Here is a 23,710-nt window from a genome sequence, read left to right as displayed (position 1 = left end):
TTCTGGTCTACAGAATGAGTTTCAGGACAGCGAGGGCTACACAGTAAAACCTTGTCTTGAAACAAACAAACAAACAATCAAACAGTAACAACAACATGGCTCCTAATGATATTCTGCTATACTCATAGATAAGTGTCTAATCCAGCCATCATCAGAGAGGGTTCCTCTTGTAGCAAATTGGGACTAATACAGAGACCCACAGCCAGACATGAAACAGGGAGTAAGAGCGCTTAGAACACTCAGCTCCAAAAAAGATGTCTCCATCAGATTCCTCACATAAGGGTTCAGGGAACTTGAAGAGTGTGTAAGAGACAGAGGGGACGATACCAAAATATCAAGGCTTTCTAGATACAACAGTGCTGGCATACAAATGCTCTCACAGAGACTGGGGCAGGATGCACAAGGCCTTCACAGGTCTGTACCAAATGGGGTCCTAGAGCTAAATGAAGCAGGCACATGCATCCATCCTAGAAGCTATCTCTAATTGATAACCATTTGCAAATGAAAATTTAGCTTCCTCCAAGGAAGTCTCACTGGGGAAAAAGACCACTCTTAAAGGTGGGTTGCATGTCCAGCAGCAGATGGCCAGCAGAAAATGTGCACAAATAGCATTTTTCGAGGTTCCCTTGTCTCATAGCGGAATTCACAAATTTTTCCATTAAAATTTGTTTTATTATTTTTTATTTTATTTATATGTATTTTTTCCTCTTTTTTTACCCTACAGGTCTTCTGGCTATATGTTATGATTTCTAGTTTAGTGTTTTCATAGGGTTTTGGAATGTGCAGATGATGGGTTTGTATGTCTATATTCTTGTATTTTCTCTTGGGCTCTTCCCCTTCTGTTTGTTTTGGCCTATTCCATCCAGTGTGTTAGTTTTTGTTGTATCTTATTATTATCATGTAGGAACATTTTTTAAAATATTTTTGTTTCTTTTTTCAATACTTGATTGTCCTGGAACTCACTCTGTAGGCCTTGAGCTCAGAGATGCACCTGCCTCTACCTCATTAATGCTGGGATTAAAGGCTACCACCAGAGGACGGGCCAGTTTGTTTTCTATGAGACAGGAAGGGGGTGGATCTAGAGGGGAGGTGAGGAAGAGATATTGTAATTAGAATATATTATGTAAGAGAAAAATATATTTCCAATAAAGGGGAAAAAATCAAGACAGTACATTAATTCAAAATCTCCAACAAAACAAAACCCTAGAATGGACAGAAATGAGTGATTCAGAAAGCAGGAAAACAGCTAGTTTCAACAGTTAGAAAAGCTAGTCAATAGTATCAGCAAACCGTAGCTGCTCTGATGAGGAAGGTTACAAGCTACCCGAGCTACACAGTGGTACCACAAGTCTAAGAGGGAAACCACAGGGTCTACACACAGGAAGGATATTAAAGACTGACTATAAACAACTTCTGTGTTGAGTTCACTAACTCTAAAGAAATGATCAAATCTGCTCACAATGACATAAATAACTTCAGTATTCATTCAAGCCACTGAATTTGTGGTTTAGAACTTTGCTTCAAGGGGAACCCCAGGCCAGGAGCTTTCTGGTGAATCCCACAAACACTTAAGGGAGCCGCAACACAGATCTTACGCAAACACTTTTAGGAAACAGACAAATAAACAACAGGTCACAGCTTGTTTTCTGAGCCGCCAACATCAAAACCAGATAAAGGCAGAAAAGCATTGGTCACTCTTAGGAATGGTGCAGAATCACTAGCAGAATTTTTGGTAACCTGACTTAGGCAATCCATGTGGAAGATAAGCATATCGTGAACAAGCGGGTTAATTCTAAGAACTCTATCGTAGTGTTGCAAAAAATATGTACGTAACAGCAATTGGTGGAGGGAGGAAAGGGAAGAAAGAAATGATGTAAATACAGTATAGTCTCAAGAAAATAAACAATTAAAAAATTCAGTTTAGGTCTACTAACCCTCAAACTGAGGAAAACCAAAAGGGGAAGACAACTTGGTAAAAACTGATACCTACTAAAATAAATGATCAGAACACTAACAGAAAAAAAAAAATCCTCAACCTGATAAGACATTCTTAAAACACAAAACAACTCTATATAGTCAGTCAACATCATTCCCAAGGATAAGAAGACTAAGTGCACTAATCTGAAATCAAGAATAAGACCGAAGAACAGCCACCGTGCTACGTGTATCCAGCACTGCTCTGGAGGGCTACTCAGTGCACCAAACAGAAAAGAAACAATACATGCAACCGGAAGAAGTGGTGAATCGACTCAAAGATGACCTAACTGTCTACAAAGATTCTAAACAACAAGCATGCTACTAGAATAAGTGCCCGAGTGTTGTGAGGCAGACGCCCAAGTCAGTATTAGTTTTATGTATTGGCAAAGATACGTAGACACTAAAACTGAAAGTAAAAGCTATAGCATTTACAGTAACAGCAAGACATTTGGTTAGGGAAAAATGTAAAAGATGGATAATATTTACACCATGGAACTAAAAAAAAATACTGAAATTAAAGGTTCATACAGAGAAAGGACATTTGTAAATCAGAAACTCTAATAGTTATATCCCTAAAATCATGCACATGACTTTAAGAGCCACATGAATCAAGCCAGTATAGTCCTGGTGTAAAACAGGATAAAGGTCAGTGGAAAAGAACTGAAGTCAGCTACTTAATTTGACAAAGATGCCAAGTTATTTCAATAGGGAACAAACAGGCAGGGGCCTAGAATAAGCAGCTTACTAAAAAACAGCACTAATACAAGACATACACGAGAAAGCATTCCTAGCTGTGCCATTCAACAGGAGAACAGAAATGAAAACTCTAAGGAAGACTGCCCAGGGGTTTGGGGTGCCTGCTGTTCTTTCAGAGGAAACCTATGTCAGGCAGCTCAGAGCAGCCTGCAACTCCAGCTCCAGAGAATCTGATGACCTCTTCCGGTCTCTGGTGGCGGGGTGATGGGTGGGTGGGTGGGTGGACCTCCATAAACAAGGCAGACACAAAACAATTCAAATAAACCTCATAGGTATACAAATATATGACTACTAGAACAGCTCAGATTAAAGACTAATAGTACAAAGTGTTGACCAGAATATAAAATAATGGAAACTCAGACACACTGTTAATGTCATGTAAAAGGATAGATTTTGGAAACTAGGCTAGTGGTTTCTACAATGTCAAAAAACACTCAGATTACACCCAGCAATGGACTAAAGTTATTAATAAAAGCAAAATCTTTCTTTTAAAATTCCCCGTCTGTCTGTCTGTCTGTCTGTCTGTCTGTGTCTGTCTGTCTGTCTCTGTCTCTCTCTCTCTGTGTTTGAGCACGCACGCACGCATGCATATGTGTTTGTGCTCATGCCATGGTATATGGAAGTCAGAAATAACTTGAGGCAGTTGGTTCCCTTATACCACAATGTAAATCCCTGTTATTAAACTCAGGTATCAGTCTTGTTTGCAAGCATCCTGACCTACTGAACAGTCTTGCCAGCCCCAAACATATTTCTGTACTAAGACTTTTTAATGGCAGCTTAACTCATGGGAGACTCAGACTGACAGAAATAACTTGTCGTACATCCATACAATGCAACATTCATAAGGAACAATCTACAATTAAAACAACACAAATAGTTTTATGTTAAGAGGCAGATGGCAAAGACAAGAAACAGAAGCCTACTTTCTTTTTTTAAAAAACAAATAAATAAAGCCAAACTAAAACAAATAAAAACAATCTCCCAAGCAGTGTTTCAGAGAATGTTCTAATTTTTTTAACCTGTACCTCATTTTTACTGTGAGACACTTCTCTGTTAGCAAGCAAAGCTATCACAATTCAGCATAAAAGTAAATTTTGAAGTGGGGAACATTAAAACAATCCTTTTGCCCCTTTCATTATAACAGAGGTTGCATAAGCACTGAAATAACTTAGTTAACAGAAATCAAAAAGCTTAGAGGAGTCTCAAATATCAGAATGAAGAACATGCAAATGAGTCTCCCTAAACTAGGCAACTCCTCCCCTCTCCAGTACTGCAATGGTGTTCTCAGCCAACACTCTGGCAAAGGCTAACATGTGTGTCTTCGAATTTAACTCTTCACTATCCTCCTGATTTCATGGCCACTGTGTAAATGAGACACTTCTTGAATATGCATTCACTAACCCTGTGTGTCTTTCATTTTAGGCACCAGTATGGTACATTTAATGATCACTCTATTGTGCAACTATTCATGAGAATGAAAATAAAACTAAGGTAAAACAAAATCTCTTTAAGAGAATATATTACATGATGAGGAAATACTGGTGTTAGGAAACCTTCCAGAAGCCTCATGCACGTCTGCAGGTCTGGCGACTGATTCTTTTGCTCTAGACTCTTTCCAAGGCTGAGTGTATGGCAAACAGTCCTATTAAGACACAAGTTAACTTACTAGCTTAAGGAAGCTAAAATTTCAGAACTACCTCACATTTTAAAACAATCAATATTTATCATTATTTTTAAAAAACATAGGTACTGAAATATCTCAATATGATCAACCCTTTGTAGCAAAAAAAATTTACTGATTTGACTGAACTTTTAAGTGAGCAACTACACTTGAGTGATCATAAACTAATATTCCTTTCAACTTTCCTATAGCCTCTCAAATTTAATTTTATGGTTATATTCTAATTTTATTTAATAATTGTTTATAATCATTGTAGTTGACAGAAAGGGGCATAGGTTATTATAATGTGTTCACTTTGCAAAGACAGTACAGGAAGTTCCTGTATATGCCTTTCTCTCCCTTTCTTGTTTAATACTTGCCAGTATTAAAACAACGTTAGAAGCCGGGTGTGGTGGTGTACACTTTTAACTCCAGCACTCAGGAAGCAGAAGCAGGTTGATCTCTGTGAGTTAAGGCTAGCCTGGTCCACAAAGAGTCCAGGACAACCAGGGCTACACAGGGAAACCCTGTCTTGAGAAACCAAACCCCAACATTAGTACAGTGTTGTTAGCTAAACTCTAAATAAAAGCTTCATGCCTAACATTCATAACTAACACTTAGGGTACTGGAAAATACTCTGCAAGCTATCAGAGAAGGCAAGCATCAGGATAACGCAGCTACAAACCCTGAGGCTCACAATAGCTATCTGTCTGCATGGTACACTGGTGTGACAGTGACACAAATGGCTGTACTTAAGGTCCATTCTATGAGATGGAACCTGACAGTGCTAGAGAGGCCAAGAACTTAGGGTTGGGAGTCATGGACCTAGGGGAAACGCTATAACTAATCTTCTGTTAAAAGAAACAGCAGTGAAATGACTGTAATGCTGTACCCATAGATAGTGCCTTGTTCAACCCTCATCAGAGAAACTTCTCCTTGCAGTAGATGGGAATTAATATAGAGACCCACAAGGGTGGGTCTTACAAAAGTAAGGGACTTTGGAGCAGTTAGTCCTAAATAGGATGCTTTTATCAAACTCCTCAAGATGCAGGGATCTACAAGGAAGAGGAGGTAAAAAGACTGTACGAGCCAGAGGTGGTGGATGACTGCAGGGGAACAGCGTTTCTCAGACACATAGGAACTCAGAGCAGCACCAGTGCATAAGATCTGCACAGATTCAAGCCAGTCAGGGCCCAGCACTGAGACAGTAAGTGCACAAAGAAGCTATCTGCAATAGAGAACTGCTGGTAAAGGGGAAATTAGTCTTCTTCAATTAAGTGTCACTGGGTATATAAATCAGGCAGGCCCAGTGCCCATGAGTAGTTGTCATCACAAAATTAGCTCCGTGGTTTTTGCTGTTATTGCTGGACTTTTTGTGAGCTTTTTGTTTTAGTAATTATTTTTAAAATTTGTCTTACTGTTTTTGTCTTTGTTTGAGAAAGAGAAGAAAACATAAAGTTGGGTAGGTAGGGATGTGGTGAGATCTGGGAGGAGTTGGGGGAAGGGAAAAACATGATCAAAATATATTACATGAAAAGGGTCTTTTAAAGAAAAGTAAAACATTTCTCTGGATCCACTCGCTCTTCCACTTATGAAAGAATTCAGGATGCAGCCTGTGTTTATTTTGTATGTGTGCGTGAGAACATGTATGCAACTGAGCATGTGCAACTGTGACATTTCGCATTTTAACATCTTTCTATAAATTCTGTCCCACAAAACTTAAGTCATTTAGACTGTATAACTTAATAGTATTAGACAATTCACAGAGCTATATACATAATCATCACCATCATTTAATTTCAGAGCACTATCATGGCAATTAAAAGAAACCCAATATTTAAATCTTTTTCTTTTGGTCCTAGAGAAGCACTGAGCCATATTCTGTCTACACATCTGCCTACTCTAAACAGTTCTTATGAATGTAGCCATGCACTCTTTAGTCTTCTGTGATCTTTCTTTTACTCAGCAAAATGTACCCAATATTCATCCATGTTGTAGTATTAGTGTTATATTAATCTCAAATAATATTCCACTGTATGGCTATACCACATTTTACTTATCTTTTCATCAAATACTAAACATTTGGGTTGTTTTGACTTTCTAGCTGCTATGAATAAATAATACTATGAACATTTTACACACGTGATTTATACAAGCTTTTTTGAGGATTGATGTTTTTATTTCCCTTAAGAATATACCTAGAAACAGACTGCTTACTTATGTATACGGTAACTTAGATTTCACTTTTTGGGAACTTCAGGTTGTTTTCTAAAATGGCTATACCATTTAGCAATTTTGCCACATTTTGCCAATATTTTTGTTCTTATCTGTGATTTTTCTTGCCATCATAACAAGGTGGCCTTGTATCTCTCCTAAAGCATGGTTTTCTTTTAAAATAATAATAAAAAACACATTTTGTTCCTTTTTTGAAAACGGAGGTACCAGGAGATGCCCTTCGTGGGTTGCTTTACTCTTTCATTAAAAAATAAAACAAAGAAGTTTTATTCTTCTATGACTGAGGACTAGACCACATTTTAAAACTGAGGAAGGCTCCACAAGGTTAAAGAGGTGGGAAAGAAAGGTTTTAGTCTAGTTTCACATATTCTTGAGGCAGTATGTTAAAAAAAAGTGTGTATAGATCCAAGACTTGGTTAGACAACACATTATTTGTAGATGAGATTAGCTTCAGCTCAACTCACTGGCTTATGAATACAAATAGCACAAATGTATACATGCAAATCAAACCCAGAATGAGCTATCACTTCATAATCCTTATGCTGTTATTTAGGAATGCAGAGAAAGTGGAAGTCTTTTGAAACTGGTAGGAATGTGTAAAATGTTAGAGCCACTGTGGCAAACAATGTAGCCATGCCTAAAAACCATAATTATCTTGGCTCAGCAATTTCAATTCTCATCATATACCCAAAGAATGAAAGCAGGGTTTCAAACAGGTAGTTATATACACAGTCAGAGCACCACCACTCATAACAGCTAAACAGTTAACACAGCTCGGATGGTCAGTGTGTGAGCAAATGAAGTCTATGATGTTAACAGAGATTATTATTTAGCCTTAAGCTGACACATCTTACAATTTGTATAAACTTCAGATGTTGTGCTAAGTGATGTAAGACCGTCAGCCACAAAGGAACAAATCCTGCACACAGAGCAGTCAGAATCAGACAGAAAGCAGAACGGAGGTTTCCATGGGACAGGAATGGAGGTTTAGTGTTTAACAGGTGAGAAGTTCCACTTTGGAAAAATGGAAAAGTTTTGATCTATCTAGTAGTGACACTTATACAAAAGTATAACTGTTAATAACACGGAACTGTATAGTGTGCTCAAAAGTAGTTAAAATGGTAAATTATGTATATTATATCACAGATTAAAAAGTGAGTGTACAGCAGTTAAGAGATGCAAACTTATTTAAACAAAAGTTGACAGGCATCCCACAAAGCCAAAATTATAGCCAGTAATCTGAGCCAGATGCTACCAGTCATGGTCAATGCCATTAGCCAGAGGGCAATCTCCATGTTGCATCAAGTAAAGGAAGAATGCTAAAACATGCATCAGCACTTTCAACCACATCCTGTGTAAGAGCAACGCCAAGCATATCATATTCATGTGTGTGGATAATATTGTGCTTACCATGTAAGTAAGCTCCCCAAGACACAGAGATTGACTTAAAAAATACCCCCTCCCCTTGCCCTATTTCAGAACTGCTGATGTGGCACACAGGTTTGTACCACTCTCAGTTGTAATTCTTCATCTCCATAGCCTCACTCTCATGGCAACTAAAAGCCACACTATGTGGTTCCATTAGATGTATTTTCATATGTTTGCTGCTGATCACATACAATGCCAGGCACTGAGCACATGTGGTAACACTTTGACACGTGTTGGAGGAGATCAAAAGTTAACAGGTATTCCTGAATAAAGCAATGTTTATGTCATCTATTAGACCTTTTTCCCCAAAAATGATCTCTATAGCCAAGGTGTTTACATACTAAAAAAATAAACTGGGTCCTTACACTATACTTTGTTTTTTTTTTTTTTTTTTAATTTAATTCTGAGTAGGTTAAGCAAAAAGTTCAGATCACTGTGGACACCACTAGTATTTGGATGGTAAATTAAAAAAAGATGATATAACGAGAATGAGATTCCCCACGAAACCACAGAGCTATGAATAAAATACAGAGTGGGCAAGTGACTCAGTGAATGGGAAAAGCAGAGACTAGTTCAAGGTGATTCAGAAACTTTACTTAGCAGGTAGGTAGAAATTAGAAATAGGTTTTAATACCTGTATCATTTGGAAAGAGAAGTCACTCAGAACATACTTTTAAGTCATCGTATTTTTGCTCTGCTCATAGGTACTGCCATAAAACCCAGCTCAGACACCACTCAGACTCAGCACTCCAAGGTTCTAGTGAGTTACAGTGTACAGAGTACAGGATAATGAAAAGCACATTGTAAGAAACATCAGACCCAGTCTGGTATTCTTTCTATTCCTTGAGTGTAGCCCGGGGCCGGGGTGATAACCTGAGCCACCCATCCGGAGATTCTACCAGTTTCAAAATAGAGGAACATGTTTTTGCATTGTCTTGTTTCTGGCAGTGTCGTGCCACTGTTTGTAACTGAACATTCTAATAATACAGCTATGGTAACACCCAGTCTTCCCAGTCACCACAAATATTTATTTCCTTTGCAACCTTTTTAGACAATCCAGACAAAGATACAAGGCTGAAGAAAAGGAAGCAAAAATCCAACATCTAAATATTCCTTCTCAGCTTCAACCAATGAGATTGCATGGCCTGTCTAAGATGAACATAGAGGGGACTGCCATTTTCTAAGTATTTTCATTTATCACAAAGAAAACACTTAGAAATCCCATGACCATTCAACTAGCATGCTGAATTGTTAGTTACCAAATTGGCTTTCATTAAATTTTCAGTGACATTAAGATTAATGTTGTTATTAATAATAGATTTGTGTTTTCCCAGGTAATCAAAATTACTAAACTACTAGACACAAGTGGATCCTAGGATTGCCCTAACTCAGGCACTAATCTTGTATCTACCAGCCCGGGCACACACTGATGGGCTCCTCCTTTTTGGTATGCTAGCTTGGGAGTAAGCCACAAGCACTTGCTGTCTTTTAAGAACGCTCTCATTTGTCAGTCTCCGTCTGGCTATGGAAGGGTCTCATCAGTCAATACATGAAGTCAACACTAGCTTCTTGAAGAACAATGGGGAAAAGGGCATGCTGGTACCAAAGGGCCCCCGCCAACAATCAAAGTTATTTCATATTCCATTTTAAACATATGATTCATAGTTATAAATCATTTATCCAAAGAGCCAGAAGCCACGTCTGTATCAAGAGAGAGGGTGGCAAGGGAAGAATGTCATATGCAAAGGAAGGAGGATGCTAACCAAGGATAAGTGTCCTGGGTCGGGGTGCCAGGGGAAGACTATCTAGATAGGTTCTGCTATTTATAAGACATTTCAGAAAGCTGCGTGGAATGGAGTCAGGCCTGTAATCATGGTACCTGGGAGGTGAAAGCAGGACTACTTAAGGTTAGCCTCTCAGCTATGTAGTGAGTTCAAGGCTGGTTTAGGCTACTGAGACCTTGACTCTGACAGGCAGATAGACAGATAAGACTATTTACACAGAAATGATAAACAACACAGATAAGAATTAAGAGTAAGCCACAGAAAGTTCGGGCATAAAACACTAATGAGGAATGATGACGTTAATTCACAGGGATTTATTTGAATGTCAAAGGTTAGGAACTGGAGTTCTATGTATGGAATAACAACGTGAAAGGTACACAATCTAAACCTTGAGATTACTGTTGCTTTTCATTTCTATATTTTTACAGTAAACTTATTATTAGTTATTTTTAACATTAAAGTTAATTAAAAATTATGTTAGCACAAGGCTTATGAATCTATATTTACAAATCTTAAAACATCAATTCATTTCTATCAAGAAATAACTATTAAAGCCAGACATGATGGCCCACACCTTTAATCCCAGCACTCAGAGGGTAGAAGCTGGTGGATCTCTGTGAGTTCCAGTTAGCTTGGTCTATATAACAAGTTCAAATCCAATCAGGCATTTATTGTTAAGACAGTAAAATCATTTTTAAAAATCTATTACATTTTAAAGTAAGAATATGATATCTCATTCTGTATGCACAAGTATACCAATAAAGGTAAAAAAAAAAAGTAAACTTAGTAAACTATGTAAAAGTATGGTGAGAATGTAGAGGATCACCTGAGTATTTAAGTGGTACATGCGTCCAATGGAATCTGCACATAGGTAAGGAAGCCAGAGGGCAATGTTGGAATCTTCTCTATCAAACTCTATTTTACAATTCAGACAGTCTCTCTCTGAACCTAGTGATCTTTATTAGCTAGCCTGGCTAGTTGGCAAGCCTCAGGAATTCTCCTGTCTCCATCTCCCCAGCACAGAACTACAGATGTGCACTGCCATGCCTGACCTTTACACAGACTCTAGGGACCTAAACCCAGGCACTTTGTGGACTGAGCCATTTCCCAGTGCACCAAATGAATTTTAAAATGCTAATAGAAAATACTGAAATTCAAAATACCGTGAAAGCAATTGGAGAGCACCACTGAGAGGGAGGGAGAGGAAGAGGCAAAAGAATTATAGGGAAAAGCTGCTACAGATTGTGAGGCAAATGAACTCATGCTATCATGCATCTATCCAAAATGTCATAAAAAGAATTCCCCTATTGGGAAAGAATTAATCAACATTATGTATAAGACCTCTTGCAATACAAGTCTATGATAGAAAATCATATATATTGGTGCATGTGTGCATGTACATCTCTGTGTATATACTCATATAATAAAAGGAATGGGTCAACTCAAGGGAGCCTTAGGAGAGCAAGACAATACACTGTTTGTGAAGAGTCTGCCTTTGGTTTGCCTCCTATCATTGATTACATATGAAGAGTGACAACAGGGGGAATTACTGGCTACTCTAACCTGTTTTCTTGTAATTGAAAAGAGACAGTAATTAAGACTGCAAACATCCCATGCTAATGTCTCAGTATCTATTCTCGCCTTATTTTACTCCACAAAGTTATTTGACCATGTTGGGGCCTGCCACAGCAGCAGTCTAATATATCCCCACACTGCCAGAATAATCTTTTATTTTATTATTATTTTTCACTTGAACTATTGTTTACTATCTTTAAAAAATACATCAGAGAACAACCCATCACTTTATGTTGCAGACAGATGGCTTAAAAGAATTTTTGTATTATGCTATACCATGAAGTTTCCAGTAAGAAAAACTCAACCCTCATCAAAGGGGGGAAAAAAGGCAGAATTAGTGGATTCTAAGATTCAGGCCACAGTAGTTAAATGATATGTCATCACATGTAGCATCTACAAGGAATTCTTCCTCCTCCAACACTTTTAGCACCTTTATTTATTTTTTAACTGAAATAGGCCTTTTAATGATGCTACCTATAACATCACCTCAACAACTCATTGACATAAAAATGGAATAAATTGAACCTAGATTCTAATCCCCAATTCTTATATTTTAAGGAACTTTCTTGTACCAGATAATATTCTTTCTGGTTAGTTTAAAAAGAAGTAAGATACTCCTTTGTCTAGGTATGGAATGGGTGATAGTAACTTCCTTTTGATCTTTTCTTTTAAAGTGGGAAAGGTTTCTCCTCACCATGGCTGCTTGCTTTTGCACATGGTTCTGGCTCCAGTCTCTTTACAATGAACTTGCTGCATGCTATGCAGAATGCTCCTATCTGTCAGGAAGTACACATCGGTTTCTCTCTTCCTCAGAGACTCAGTTCATTATTGTTAAAACTCTTCCTTCATCCTTCATGTAGACAGACCTCTCATCTTCTCAGCCTCTGTCCTAGTACACAGCCTGGGCATGTTTCTCTGCTTAGCTGATCTTAGGAAGATCCTCTTAGACTCAGCCCCTCAGTTCTCAGTCGTGTTTCTAGTATTTCCTCAGGAAATGGGGTAAAATAGTCACTGCCTGACAAATAACTCTCAAGTCAAATAAATCACAGAAAAGGGAAATATAAAAATAGTGTCTACAAATGAAGAACCCTGAACTGAGTTAGCTTAACTCATATAAAGCTTTCATACCCAACTAACTTGTATACTATATATTTTTAGCATTCTTTTTTATTTGATTGGACGAATTTTAAAAATTTTATTTATTTTATGAGTATTTTGCCTGTATATACATATGTGCCCCAAGTGCACACCTGATGTATGTAAAAATCAGAAGAAAGCAGTAGATGCCCTGGAATTGGAGTTAGGGATGGCTGTGAGTCACCATGAATGTACTGGGAATCAAACCCAGGTCCTCCCCAAAAGCATCACGTGTCATTAACCACTGAGTCTCTCTCTAGCCCCTATTTGTAAAATAATGGTTTTCACTGTAACATTTTGGTATGCATATCATTATACTTTGCTATTTGCCCCTATAGCTATCATTCCGCCCTTCTGCCACCTAAATAGTACCCTCTTTTGCTTTCTTCTGTCTCCCCCAACCTTCCAAAAACCACACTGAGGGAGGGGGAAAGAGACATTTCTGTGACAACAGAAGAGTGCTCCGCCTTTCCCTGGCCTGTTAAATTAAAAGGGCCGCAACATCACAAGACAAAGATCCTAGAAAGTAGCCTTTCTAAAGTTCTTATATAAGAGGGCAAAATATCAGAAGATAATTGTTATCTCTCAGAGGAAATGACTTTTCAGAGAAATTAAAACCAACATCATCTTTGGAACAAGTTCAAAACACCAAATTACAAAGTAGGCCTGGCAAGTTAAACCACCTGACAGTGATTACTGAGGGGCAGTGACACCACCACACCACAAATCACACCTCCTCCGAGGGCCACACCCAATGTGGATTTCACTGGCTTCTGTGTCTAGGTTTCTGAGCTCATTTGCCAGCTTCTTGTAGGGAGAGACTAAGTATTGTAACCCATACCCGAAAGGCCAAGGGAAGAAGGTAATGTTAGGCTAGCCTAGGATGCTTTACCAAGTTAAGGAGGTGCTTATCTCAAAGGGGCAGGGGATGGTGGCACAAGGGTGAGGTGGCTCAGTTGGTAAAGGTGTTTGCTGCTAAGCCTGAGTTTGATCCCCAGGACCCACAAGGCTGAAGGACAGAACAAACTCCCCAAGCTATCCTCTGACTATACAACAGGTGAGCCATGCCACATATACAACAGCAAAACATTGTAATGTCATAAAAGAAAGTGGGTTATCTCAAGTACTAAACAGAGTTGATACACCAACAATAGACTTCCACTATTTAACCCAGACATTAGATTAGTACTTTATCCAAAATTATTCCTTTTTCACTTAACCTGCTTCACTCTCCAAAATTTAGATGTTCAGGTTCTTTGGCTTCTATGAAGTACTTGGCTGACTTCCAATTTCCCTGCCTTTGCCAGAAAACAGCTAAACTTCCAAAAAGTACTTCATGAGTTGTCCAACATTCCCAGACTCTGGCCTTACCGAATGTAGAAGTCCTTACTAATTTTAGATTCAAGGATGTCTTCTGTGAACAATTAGCCAGTTCAGAGTCTCCGCCCCCTTCCGCTTAGACACCCAACCTTACTAACGATGTGAAATCAAACAAATGTAAATGCAGCTCATCACTGGTCAGAAGCTAAGGCAGGAAAAGAGTCAACTAGAGACAGTACCAACAGAATCCTGACTTCTTGTTTCCCTGGAAAACTAAGACTGAGAGACAGGAGAAGAGCAGATGGATAGGAAAGACCAAAGACCTACACAGACAAAGGGACAAAGAGACGGACAGAAAAGGAAGCTCACAGAGAAAGAGAGGTGGAATTGAGGTGTGGGGATGGGGCAAGCAACAGAAAAACAGAGGCATCTAGCAAAAGGGCAGCTCTGAGAATGAATTCCTCCTTTGTGATTATTTAGATTCTACTTAGAACAAGTAAAATTTTATTTTAGTAATAAGTGCTTTGTTGCAGATTCATTTTCTCTCTCTCTCTCTCTCTCACACACACACACACACACACACACACACACACACACACACACACAGACACAGTCTCTGTTCAGACATGCCTTTAAAGAACTTTAAATCCCCCACCCCCCCACCCCCTTGATCTTCTGTCACTGTTAGCTCAGGCTTTCTCACACTTCATCCTAGTTTAGGAAGGATCAAGACCGGGCAGTAAGGGTACAGAGAGAAGTCTTCCTGAGATGTTGAAACTGTATGAGGTGTGGCCCCTTCTTACCTTCAGCAACACCACATCGACAGTCCTGTCCACCTTGGAGATGTCACACAGGCTATAGCGCCTTTTGTGCCGCTCATACATTTTGTACAGATGCAGAAAAGAAGAGACAAAATGTAGACGGATATCTGCTGAATCCAGGGACCAATGTGCTCACACAGGTCCGAAATTCCAAATTCTCACAGTGGGCGGGAGGAGACTTCTGCTTCCAGATTCCTCTATATAGAAAACTCTCGGGTTAAGGAAAAAAAAAAAAAAAAAAAAAAAGCAGACTCCAAATCTGTGAACTAAGTGGGAACTTTCTGGCAACTTCAGAGCACGGAGACGAGTTTATAATTCATAATAAAAGCAGTCTGCAGTAAGATCGCTGCTGTGCAGATCTTGACTGAAAGAGAAGCACAGATCTTTTCCATCACTGCCGAGAACTCCAGTAGAAAAATTAAGGACGAACTGGCTAAGCATAATGGTTGGCACATGTATGCAGAAAACCCAGAGCCAGTAAGCACTTAGCCACGAAGACAAAGGTTTTTTTTTTTTTTTTTAAAAGGAAGGTGGCTATTTCAAAGTGATGGCACGAGAGAATTCCTTAAAACAACAAAGGCAAGAAACCTATATGGAGGCGGGGGGGGGGGGGGGGAGAAAAAAAATCTGGAGGTATTTTCTAGAGTATCCACTTTTTTAGCCAGTCTCCAGCTCTTCAGCAGCAGGGCTGGATTTTGACTTAAGTTGAAAATATCTAAGGACAGCCAGCCGGCCGAGTACAAGGAAAATAGACCACTCCCCCAGATGTCCTCCCTCCCTCCCTCCCTAGCTGGCTGCCGCTAGCTAGCCAGTCCCTCCCTCCGCAGCCTCCACACCCTTTACCCTGCTCTCTCAAGATCGTCATTACTTGCCCTTTCAGACCTGCACCAGCAGCCTTGGAGGTTTGGAAACCTAATTGCAGTGGTGGGAACATGAATCATCTACAGACTAAGAGAAAAAACAAGGCTTCCTTTTCCAACAGGCTTCCTCCTGCTCCTCCTCCTCCTTACAAGTCCCCAGTGAAAAAGGCTCTGTCAGACACCGCAAGGAACGACCTCAGTCCCTTTGATGCCAGTAGTATGCTAATAAAGAAAGGCGGTGTTATACTAAACACTACTAGTCTGTACTACAGCCTTGGCATTCAGGAAAGACACAGAGACCCTGAATCCAGCCAAGGCGTATACAGCATCTCCCTGCAGAATGCAAAGGAATGATTTAATATCAGAAAAATGTTAGCCAAATATTTCAGAGTTATGTCTCTAGGATGTAGAATTAGCTACAAAAATGTCTGGCAAGGGTTAGAAGTCATCACAAGTTAAGGTTTTGTCTCATCTGGGGTCTGAGAAAGTTCTAAAGAAAGTTAAAGAGATGGCATAGGATGAATGTACGCATGTCTCTTAGGACTCTTGGGACTAAGAAGAGTCACGTGGCTGAGACCGCCTTGCCTGTCACACCTCTCAATCATGGGACTATGTGACTTCATTTGCCTGTTTTCTTGCTTCTCCAGACCTCTCCAGTTGCCAGTCTCCTATGCCTCAGGAGCAGACACAGTCGTTCATTTTTAGACACTGGGGACTGTAATAAACATTGGAGGGGTAAAGAGGAAGAGGAATCAAGGAAGCAAAAAGCAGAAAAGAGAGGTGAAAGAATAGAAAAGGGGGTTAAAACAAAACCCTAAAATAAACCCACAGTGGGCTAGGTACGGACATGCCTTTAATCCCAGCACTATGGAGACAGAGCAGGCAGACCTCTGTGAGTTCGAGGATAGCCTGATCCATGACATGAGTTCCATGACAGACAGGGTTATATAAAGAGACTCTGTGCCAAAAGCAACACCAAACAAGGGAAACAGCATTCTAATGCTTTCCGGGAGAAGCAGTCCTACGTTCTCTCTAAGGGGACAGAGTGCAGCCCCTTACACGGATTTGGAGAATGTGAGTGTACAACCTTAAACACCACAACAGAAAGGAAGTGAAGGGACTAAATACTACAGTTTCTCTCAATAATGCAAGCAAAGTTGGTGAAAGGTGTTTTCTTTTTGAAGCTGTGAAAGGGTAACGAAGGTCTAATGAGTCACCATTTCCTCAGGCCAGGTGTTTAAGGAGGCTAGTCTGCTTAGGAGAAAGCAACGGAGCAAACCCAGGTAAGGTGGCCAGTTCTTCACTTACCCATCTGTCTACCCAAACACCACTGTCTCAGCTCCCTCTAACACAAGCCTCATCCTGATCCCACCACAGGTCCATTAAAAGCATGAAGGTGGACAATGTCCTCTTTCTGGTGCTCTAGAGAGCAAGCCTCGCTCACACCGGCACCGTAGACAGTAAGCACATGATGCTTTTCAGTACAGAGGATGCTAGACACAGTAGACACAAGACAATTGAAGAGATGAAGTTGTAAATAAAATTCTTGCTTAAGCTAACCAAAAAAGCACGGGACTCTGTGCAGGAGCATACAAGAACTTTGATATCATGTGGTTTAAGGGCATAGGTCCAAAGGTCCAGGAGGGGCAGGCTTAAGTGTACAAAAAATCTGGCTGCCTATTATATTTTATGGATCAACTTTCACCAAGCTATAATTTAGAATCCCCTCTTCCCAATGAACACAAAGCTGTCTCCCCTCTGTTCTCAAATGGTTTGCTCCTCACTGCCTCTCCCTTCTGTTCTAATTAGAATCAAATGTTTCCTGCTTGCAAGTTCCCAAGCATCTCTCTAGAGAACCAGAGATGCTCTGGTCACTGTAAAGTCTTTCTGTACCAACTCGATCAAACTAAAGATGATCCATATCCATTCAATAGACATTCTATGCCCTGCAGAAGAGGCAAACAAAGAAATAAAACCCATGGACTTTGTCCTTGGAAACTTTACATAATCAGAGAAATGTTTCAAAACCATTATAATTTTCTGAATGACACCAGAGGACTGTTTGAAATAAATATATTAGCCTTTTTTGTCTGTTTTTTTTTTGTTGTTCTAGAAATCTAGATTTTTCTCTTTTCTACACATACAAGCATATTAAGGACAATTTAAAACTGTCCTTGCTAATCTGTTTCTTCTCAGAGAACAAATGCTCTGGGTGGGGCAAAAATGCTGTGGGTGGGGCAGAAAGTCTGTTTGCTTTCCCCTTTGGATGTGCCCAGCACTCCCCCATGGAAGACAGAATCTGTAGTCTGTGCTCTTACTGCTGATGCTACAGTTCCAAGTTTTTATCAAAAACATCTGGAACCACTGAACAGCTATTCTGTTAGGATTTTGAAACACAGCAACCAATCATTTCCCATCTAAACTCTAGCTGAAAGCTACAGATTTGAAGGAGATTTTAAGTGCATTTCTTTGTTCCTTCAAGTTTAGGAACTTGCAAGAAAACACACAGATTTTTCATAAGCATGTGAAATAGGGGTTATTTACAGTATCAGCTCTCTCTCTCTGTGATCGATAGCCCACTCTCTATCTATGACAAGGAGCACCAACCCCTTCAATAGAAGTAACAAGCACTCAGATTATCATGTCATAGGCCTGAGATGTACCAAGTATTCCAGCACAAGAGTCTACTACGAATTTTCACACACTTTACTACATTTCTACTCAGGAGTTAAAATTTTCTTGATTTAATACTTTACCCAAATTGTTTAGATCTTAGGGACTGATGCTGTGTGGTTCTTTGGTTCCAGTTAAAATAGAAGCTCACAGAAGTTTATTGCCAGGCTTCTGAATTAGGGCGCCACCTGGTGGAAATTCTGACACTAAGGGCCAGAAAACCTTGTGGCTCTTAGGCAGCCAAACCCCTCCTCCCTCCAAGCTCAAAGAGAATGAACATAAAAGAGTAATGCTTAACCCACAAGGATCAATTCAGCTAGGCAGGGAACATGGGACAACTGAGGTAAAAACCAAGGGGCGGTTCTCCTAGGTGAGCCACTCTCTGCGATCCTGAGCAAACTGGAAAGTATTAATCTGATGATCTGGATGTGGAGTTCTGGAATGTACAAAAAAAGTGGTTTGAAGCTGGGCCCACCCCAAGTTCTTTCTTGCTCTATTACTACATCCTATTATTTGGATACTGAGATTTGTTGTTGAACACCTTGTTACATAAAAGTTCATTATATGTGGACGAATGAATAGCAAAGTAAAGAGAATTGATACATTTTCTAAAAACCATTATTATTGCAGATTCTTATTTTTCACCTTTAGTCTTCCGATGAGATGGAAAGCAAAGGTTTTACTATGCTAAAACGTTTACACTCACCAGAATATCGCACATTCATTGATGAAAATTTGATTAGCATCTACTTAAGGAACACTTGTCTGATTAGAACAAAGTTTCCTTCCAATGAGATGTGAGATGTGCATAGGGAAAGAAGGGCTGCAAAGCCAACATCTCCACCCAGGAGTTCCTTTTAAATGTCAGATGTCAGCGTTTAGGCAATGAGAGGAGCCCTACTCTTTCCTCTCGGCATTTCACTGGACACAGACTCAAGGTTCAAGGAGGGACAATCAGTAAAATAGGGAAGTTAGTAGCAAGCGTCAGGAAACACCTTTGCTTGAACTCTTTACTGCCTTTGCAAGGAGGGGGAACCACCACATACAACATTCAGCTTGAAGCAGCAAATTGTTTAATAATAGCAACAAGTGAAATAAGAACAAAAGATGGATGGCTTCACAGAAAAGTCTCTTCATGGATAAACATTCTTTTCTTAGATATTAAGTCTTCTAGAACAAGACCACAAATGTCAAATCTCCCCACTAGCTATCTGATATAAAGAGGGAAGAAATCCCGCCAGGCTTGGTTGCAGAGGTCTGTAATGCCAGCATTGAGGAGCTGCAGACTGGAGGAGCAGGAGTTCAAGATCAGCGTGCCTTAAAAATTTTTAAAAAGAAGAAAAAAAATGAAGGAAAAAAGGGAAGAATGAAAGAAAGGGAAGAGATAACGAGAGGAAAAAGTCAGGAAGGAGAGAAAAAAGGAGGGAGAGAGAGAAGAGGGAAGAAAAAGAGAATAACAGAATTTCAATGGGAAAACCTGATAGTTTAGTCTGTAGAACAAGTTTCCTGAAGCAAGATGATACTGGTAGAATGCTTGGCTATGTCTCTTGTTCACTAAGAAATCAATCAATCAATCAATCAATCAATCACTCTCTCTCTCTCTCTCTCTCTCTCTCTCTGTCTCCCCTCCGTCTCCCTCCCTCTCTGTGTGTGTGTATGTGTGTGTGTGTGTGTGTGTGTGTGTGTGTGTGTATGTTTGTTCCAAGAAAGACCAATAAGGTGGCCAGGTATGGTAACAGACATTTGTGAATTTGTGATCTCAACTATTTACTGCTACTTTTTAATTTTCCAGCAGTGTTCCTTTGAGGCCTGATCAAGAGAGTATCACACAAGGGCAGTCTTGCACTGGCCAAAACAAAGCAAAACCTATTCTTTCCACCTCTTACCCCCACCCATCTCAGTGGTGATGGTGACAAGAATTTCTTCTCAGATGAAGACATCTGGCTTCAGTAACTAAGAACTTTTATTCCAACAAAACAAGCACAAACAATATACTTCCATTCTGTTTCCCCTCTAAGGTGTTAATAATAAGAAGGGCATGCTTTCTCCACACTTTAGTCCTTTCCAATGCATTGCACAACAGTTCTGTTTTTGTTTTGCTGTTTGCATACACAGTGATACACTAGGGCTAGGAATGCTAAGTGCAAAGCTGCTATAGCAGGCAGAGGAAAGACAGCAGATCAAAGGAGCAGTGGTGAACCCACACACCTATGGTCACTTGATCTTCGACAAGGGAGCTAAAACCATCCAGTGGAAGAAAGACAGCATTTTCAACAATTGGTGCTGGCACAACTGGTTGTTATCATGTAGAAGAATGCGAATCGATCCATACTTATCTCCTTGTACTAAGGTCAAATCTAAGTAGATCAAGGAACTTCACATAAAACCAGAGACACTGAAACTTATAGAGGAGAAAGTGGGGAAAAGCCTTGAAGATATGGGTACAGGGGAAAAATTCCTGAACAGAACAGCAATGGCTTGCTCTGTAAGATCGAGAATTGACAAATGGGACCTAATGAAACTCCAAAGTTTCTGCAAGGCAAAAGACACCGTCAATAAGACAAAAAGACCACCAACAGATTGGGAAAGGATCTTTACCTATCCTAAATCAGATAGGGGACTAATATCCAACATATATAAAGAACTCAAGAAGGTGGACTTCAGAAAATCAAATAACCCCATTAAAAAATGGGGCTCAGAACTGAACAAAGAATTCTCACCTGAGGAATACCGAATGGCAGAGAAGCACCTGAAAAAATGCTCAACATCCTTAATCATCAGGGAAATGCAAATCAAAACAACCATGAGATTCCACCTCACACCAGTCAGAATGGCTAAGATCAAAAATTCAGGTGACAGCAGATGCTGGCGTGGATGTGGAGAAAGAGGAACACTCCTCCATTGTTGGTGGGATTGCAGGCTTGTACAACCACTCTGGAAATCAGTCTGGCGGTTCCTCAGAAAACTGGATATAGTACTACCGGAGGATCCAGCAATACCTCTCCTGGGCATATATCCAGAAGATGCCCCAACTGGTAAGAAGGACACATGCTCCACTATGTTCATAGCAGCCTTATTTATAATAGCCAGAAGCTGGAAGGAACCCAGATGCCCCTCAACAGAGGAATGGATACAGAAAATGTGGTACATCTACACAATGGAGTACTACTCAGCTATTAAAAAGAATGAATTTATGAAATTCCTAGCCAAATGGATGGACCTGGAGGGCATCATCCTGAGTGAGGTAACACATTCACAAAGGAACTCACACAATATGTACTCACTGATAAGTGGATATTAGCCCAAAACCTAAGATACCCAAGATATAAGATACAATTTCTTAAACACATGAAACTCAAGAAAAATGAAGACTGAAGTGTGAACACTATGCCCCTCCTTAGAAGTGGGAACAAAACACCCTTGGAAGGAGTTACAGAGACAAAGTTTGGAGCTGAGATAAAAGGATGGACCATGTAGACACTACCATATCCGGGGATCCATCCCATAATCAGCTTCCAAATGCTGACACCATTGCATACACTAGCAAGATTATGCTGAAAGGACCCTGATATAGCTGTCTCTTGTCAGAGTATGCCTGGGCCTAGCAAACATAGAAGTGGATGCTCACAGTCGGCTATTGGATGGATCACATGGCCCCCAATGAAGGAGCTAGAGAAAGTACCAAAGAAGCTAAAGGGATCTGCAACCCTATAGGTGGAACAACATTATGAACTAACCAATACCCCGGAGCTCTTGACTCTAGCTGCATATGCATCAAAAGATGGCCTAGTCGGCCATCACTGGAAAGAGAGGCCCATTGGACACGCAAACTTTATATGCCCCAGTACAGGGGAACGCCAGGGCCATAAAAGGGGAGTGGGTGGGTAGGGGAGAGGGGGTGGGTGGGTATGGGGGACTTTTGGTATAGCATTGCAAATGTAAATGAGCGAAATACCTAATAAAAAATGGAAAAAAAAAAAAAAAGGAGCAGTGGTTTCCATTCAAGTGGGTGGAGAGTAAGAGAAGGGTTAAAATCTTAACAAGAATAGGATTCTGGACACTGAGAGTCAGAGAGGGAAGAGCACTTTAAGGGTCATATTTGACTAGATGTCTGCTTGGACAATGAATTAAAAGGAGGCATTCAGTAGAGGAATTGACAGCAGGAGAGATTAGGTACATTTAGGACTAGATTACAGAGATGTCCAAGACAAGCTGTGTGGTAAGTGGCAGAACTAATGTTTATGTCTAGAAATTGGGAGAATGCTTAAGAATTAGGTATACAGATCTGGAAATCAAAACACAGATAAGAAATCGAGAAAATTCAAAGAAAAAAAGTACCTCCCAGCAGGACCAGTAAGTAGTGTCAAATGCTGAGAAAGAGGAAGAGTGTGAGTGAGATGGACTTGGCAGTGTAAATGTTTCACGGGACATGAAGCTACCTCCGCATCAGTGACCAGAATGCCTGACAGAAACAAGGAAAGGGAGGAAAGGTATTACAGGGGAACTGAGTCCTATCTGAATTCCTTCGTGACCAGGATGTGCTGGCACAGAGGTTCTCTCTCTGTCTCTGTGTGTGTACCACAAGCTTCATACTGCCCACACTCTTCATTGCAACTCATTTTCCACTACTCTCTGCAAGGTCAATGTATAAAAAGCTGGTGTCTCCAAGTTCCAAGATTATGATGCAGTTTGCCCTACTTTAATTTCCCAGCTCACTTTAACTTCTAGGATCATCCCTCTTTTCCCAACATCTTTTGGATGTTGGTATGCCTTTACCAACATTTACCCCTCAAATCTCACTTTATGAACTCAGATCTCTTTATCCATAGTCATTCCTACAGCTCTTCTTTGAAGTACTATGGCACTGGCTCTATGGTGGCTTCCCCTATAATCACGGGTACTGCCTGCTTGATCTGCCTCTAAGTAGAAGATGATCACTTTAAAATCAATAGCATTTACTTTTTCTTTATAGTGCCCAACGCACTTTAAGGCACATAGGCCAGATGGTGACAGATTATGTCTTTGTTCACTACTGTATCATAATCCTAAAACTCCCTTAATAGCTGACCAAATTTAGTTATTAAACAATTCAAGGATGTCAGGACTGGGGCTTGAAAGATGACTTGGTAAAAAGCACTTGCCCCACAAGCTGGACAAACTGAGTTTGGATCCCTAGGATTCACATAGAAGCTAGTCATGGGAATGGGAGGGGAAATAGAATCTGCAGAAGCCTGTGACTGCGCGCACGCATACATACACATACACACACACACACACACACACACGCAGAGAGAGAGAGAGAGAGAGAGAGAGAGAGAGAGAGAGAGAGAGAAGGTGCGCACATCTGTGCTAGCATAAACAAATGAAAAGTTGAAGTTTGAAAGGTATGAACAGACAACCCCTCCCCTGAAATAAAAACTTCAAAATAACCGTAAGTTTAGGAAAAATTGAATCCCAATATAAAAGCAGTGCGTATTACTTTAG

The 23,710-nt window shown here is 40.1% G+C and overlaps 1 protein-coding gene across 18 annotated transcripts in view; it reads right to left on the bottom strand.

The window, feature by feature from the left end:
* Positions 1–23,710, bottom strand: part of Akap13 (A kinase (PRKA) anchor protein 13) — a 299,084-nt gene that overhangs the window by 96,470 nt on the left and 178,904 nt on the right. For 2 of the 18 annotated variants that reach the window (XM_006541259.4, XM_006541260.4), the window contains exon 1: positions 14,676–23,647. The exons of the other annotated variants lie outside the window; for them this stretch is intronic. In XM_006541259.4, coding sequence (XP_006541322.1) covers positions 14,676–14,756 — 81 coding nt within the window. In that variant the 5' untranslated portion in view covers positions 14,757–23,647. Of the gene's footprint in view, positions 1–14,675; positions 23,648–23,710 lie in introns of those variants that run through there. 18 annotated transcript variants of the gene reach the window in all.

The sequence above is a fragment of the Mus musculus genome, chromosome 7 (assembly GCF_000001635.26).
Source record: "Mus musculus strain C57BL/6J chromosome 7, GRCm38.p6 C57BL/6J".
NCBI lineage: Eukaryota > Metazoa > Chordata > Mammalia > Rodentia > Muridae > Mus > Mus musculus.
Note: the sequence above shows the minus strand (reverse complement) of the source record. Positions and strands in the feature narration are given on the sequence as shown.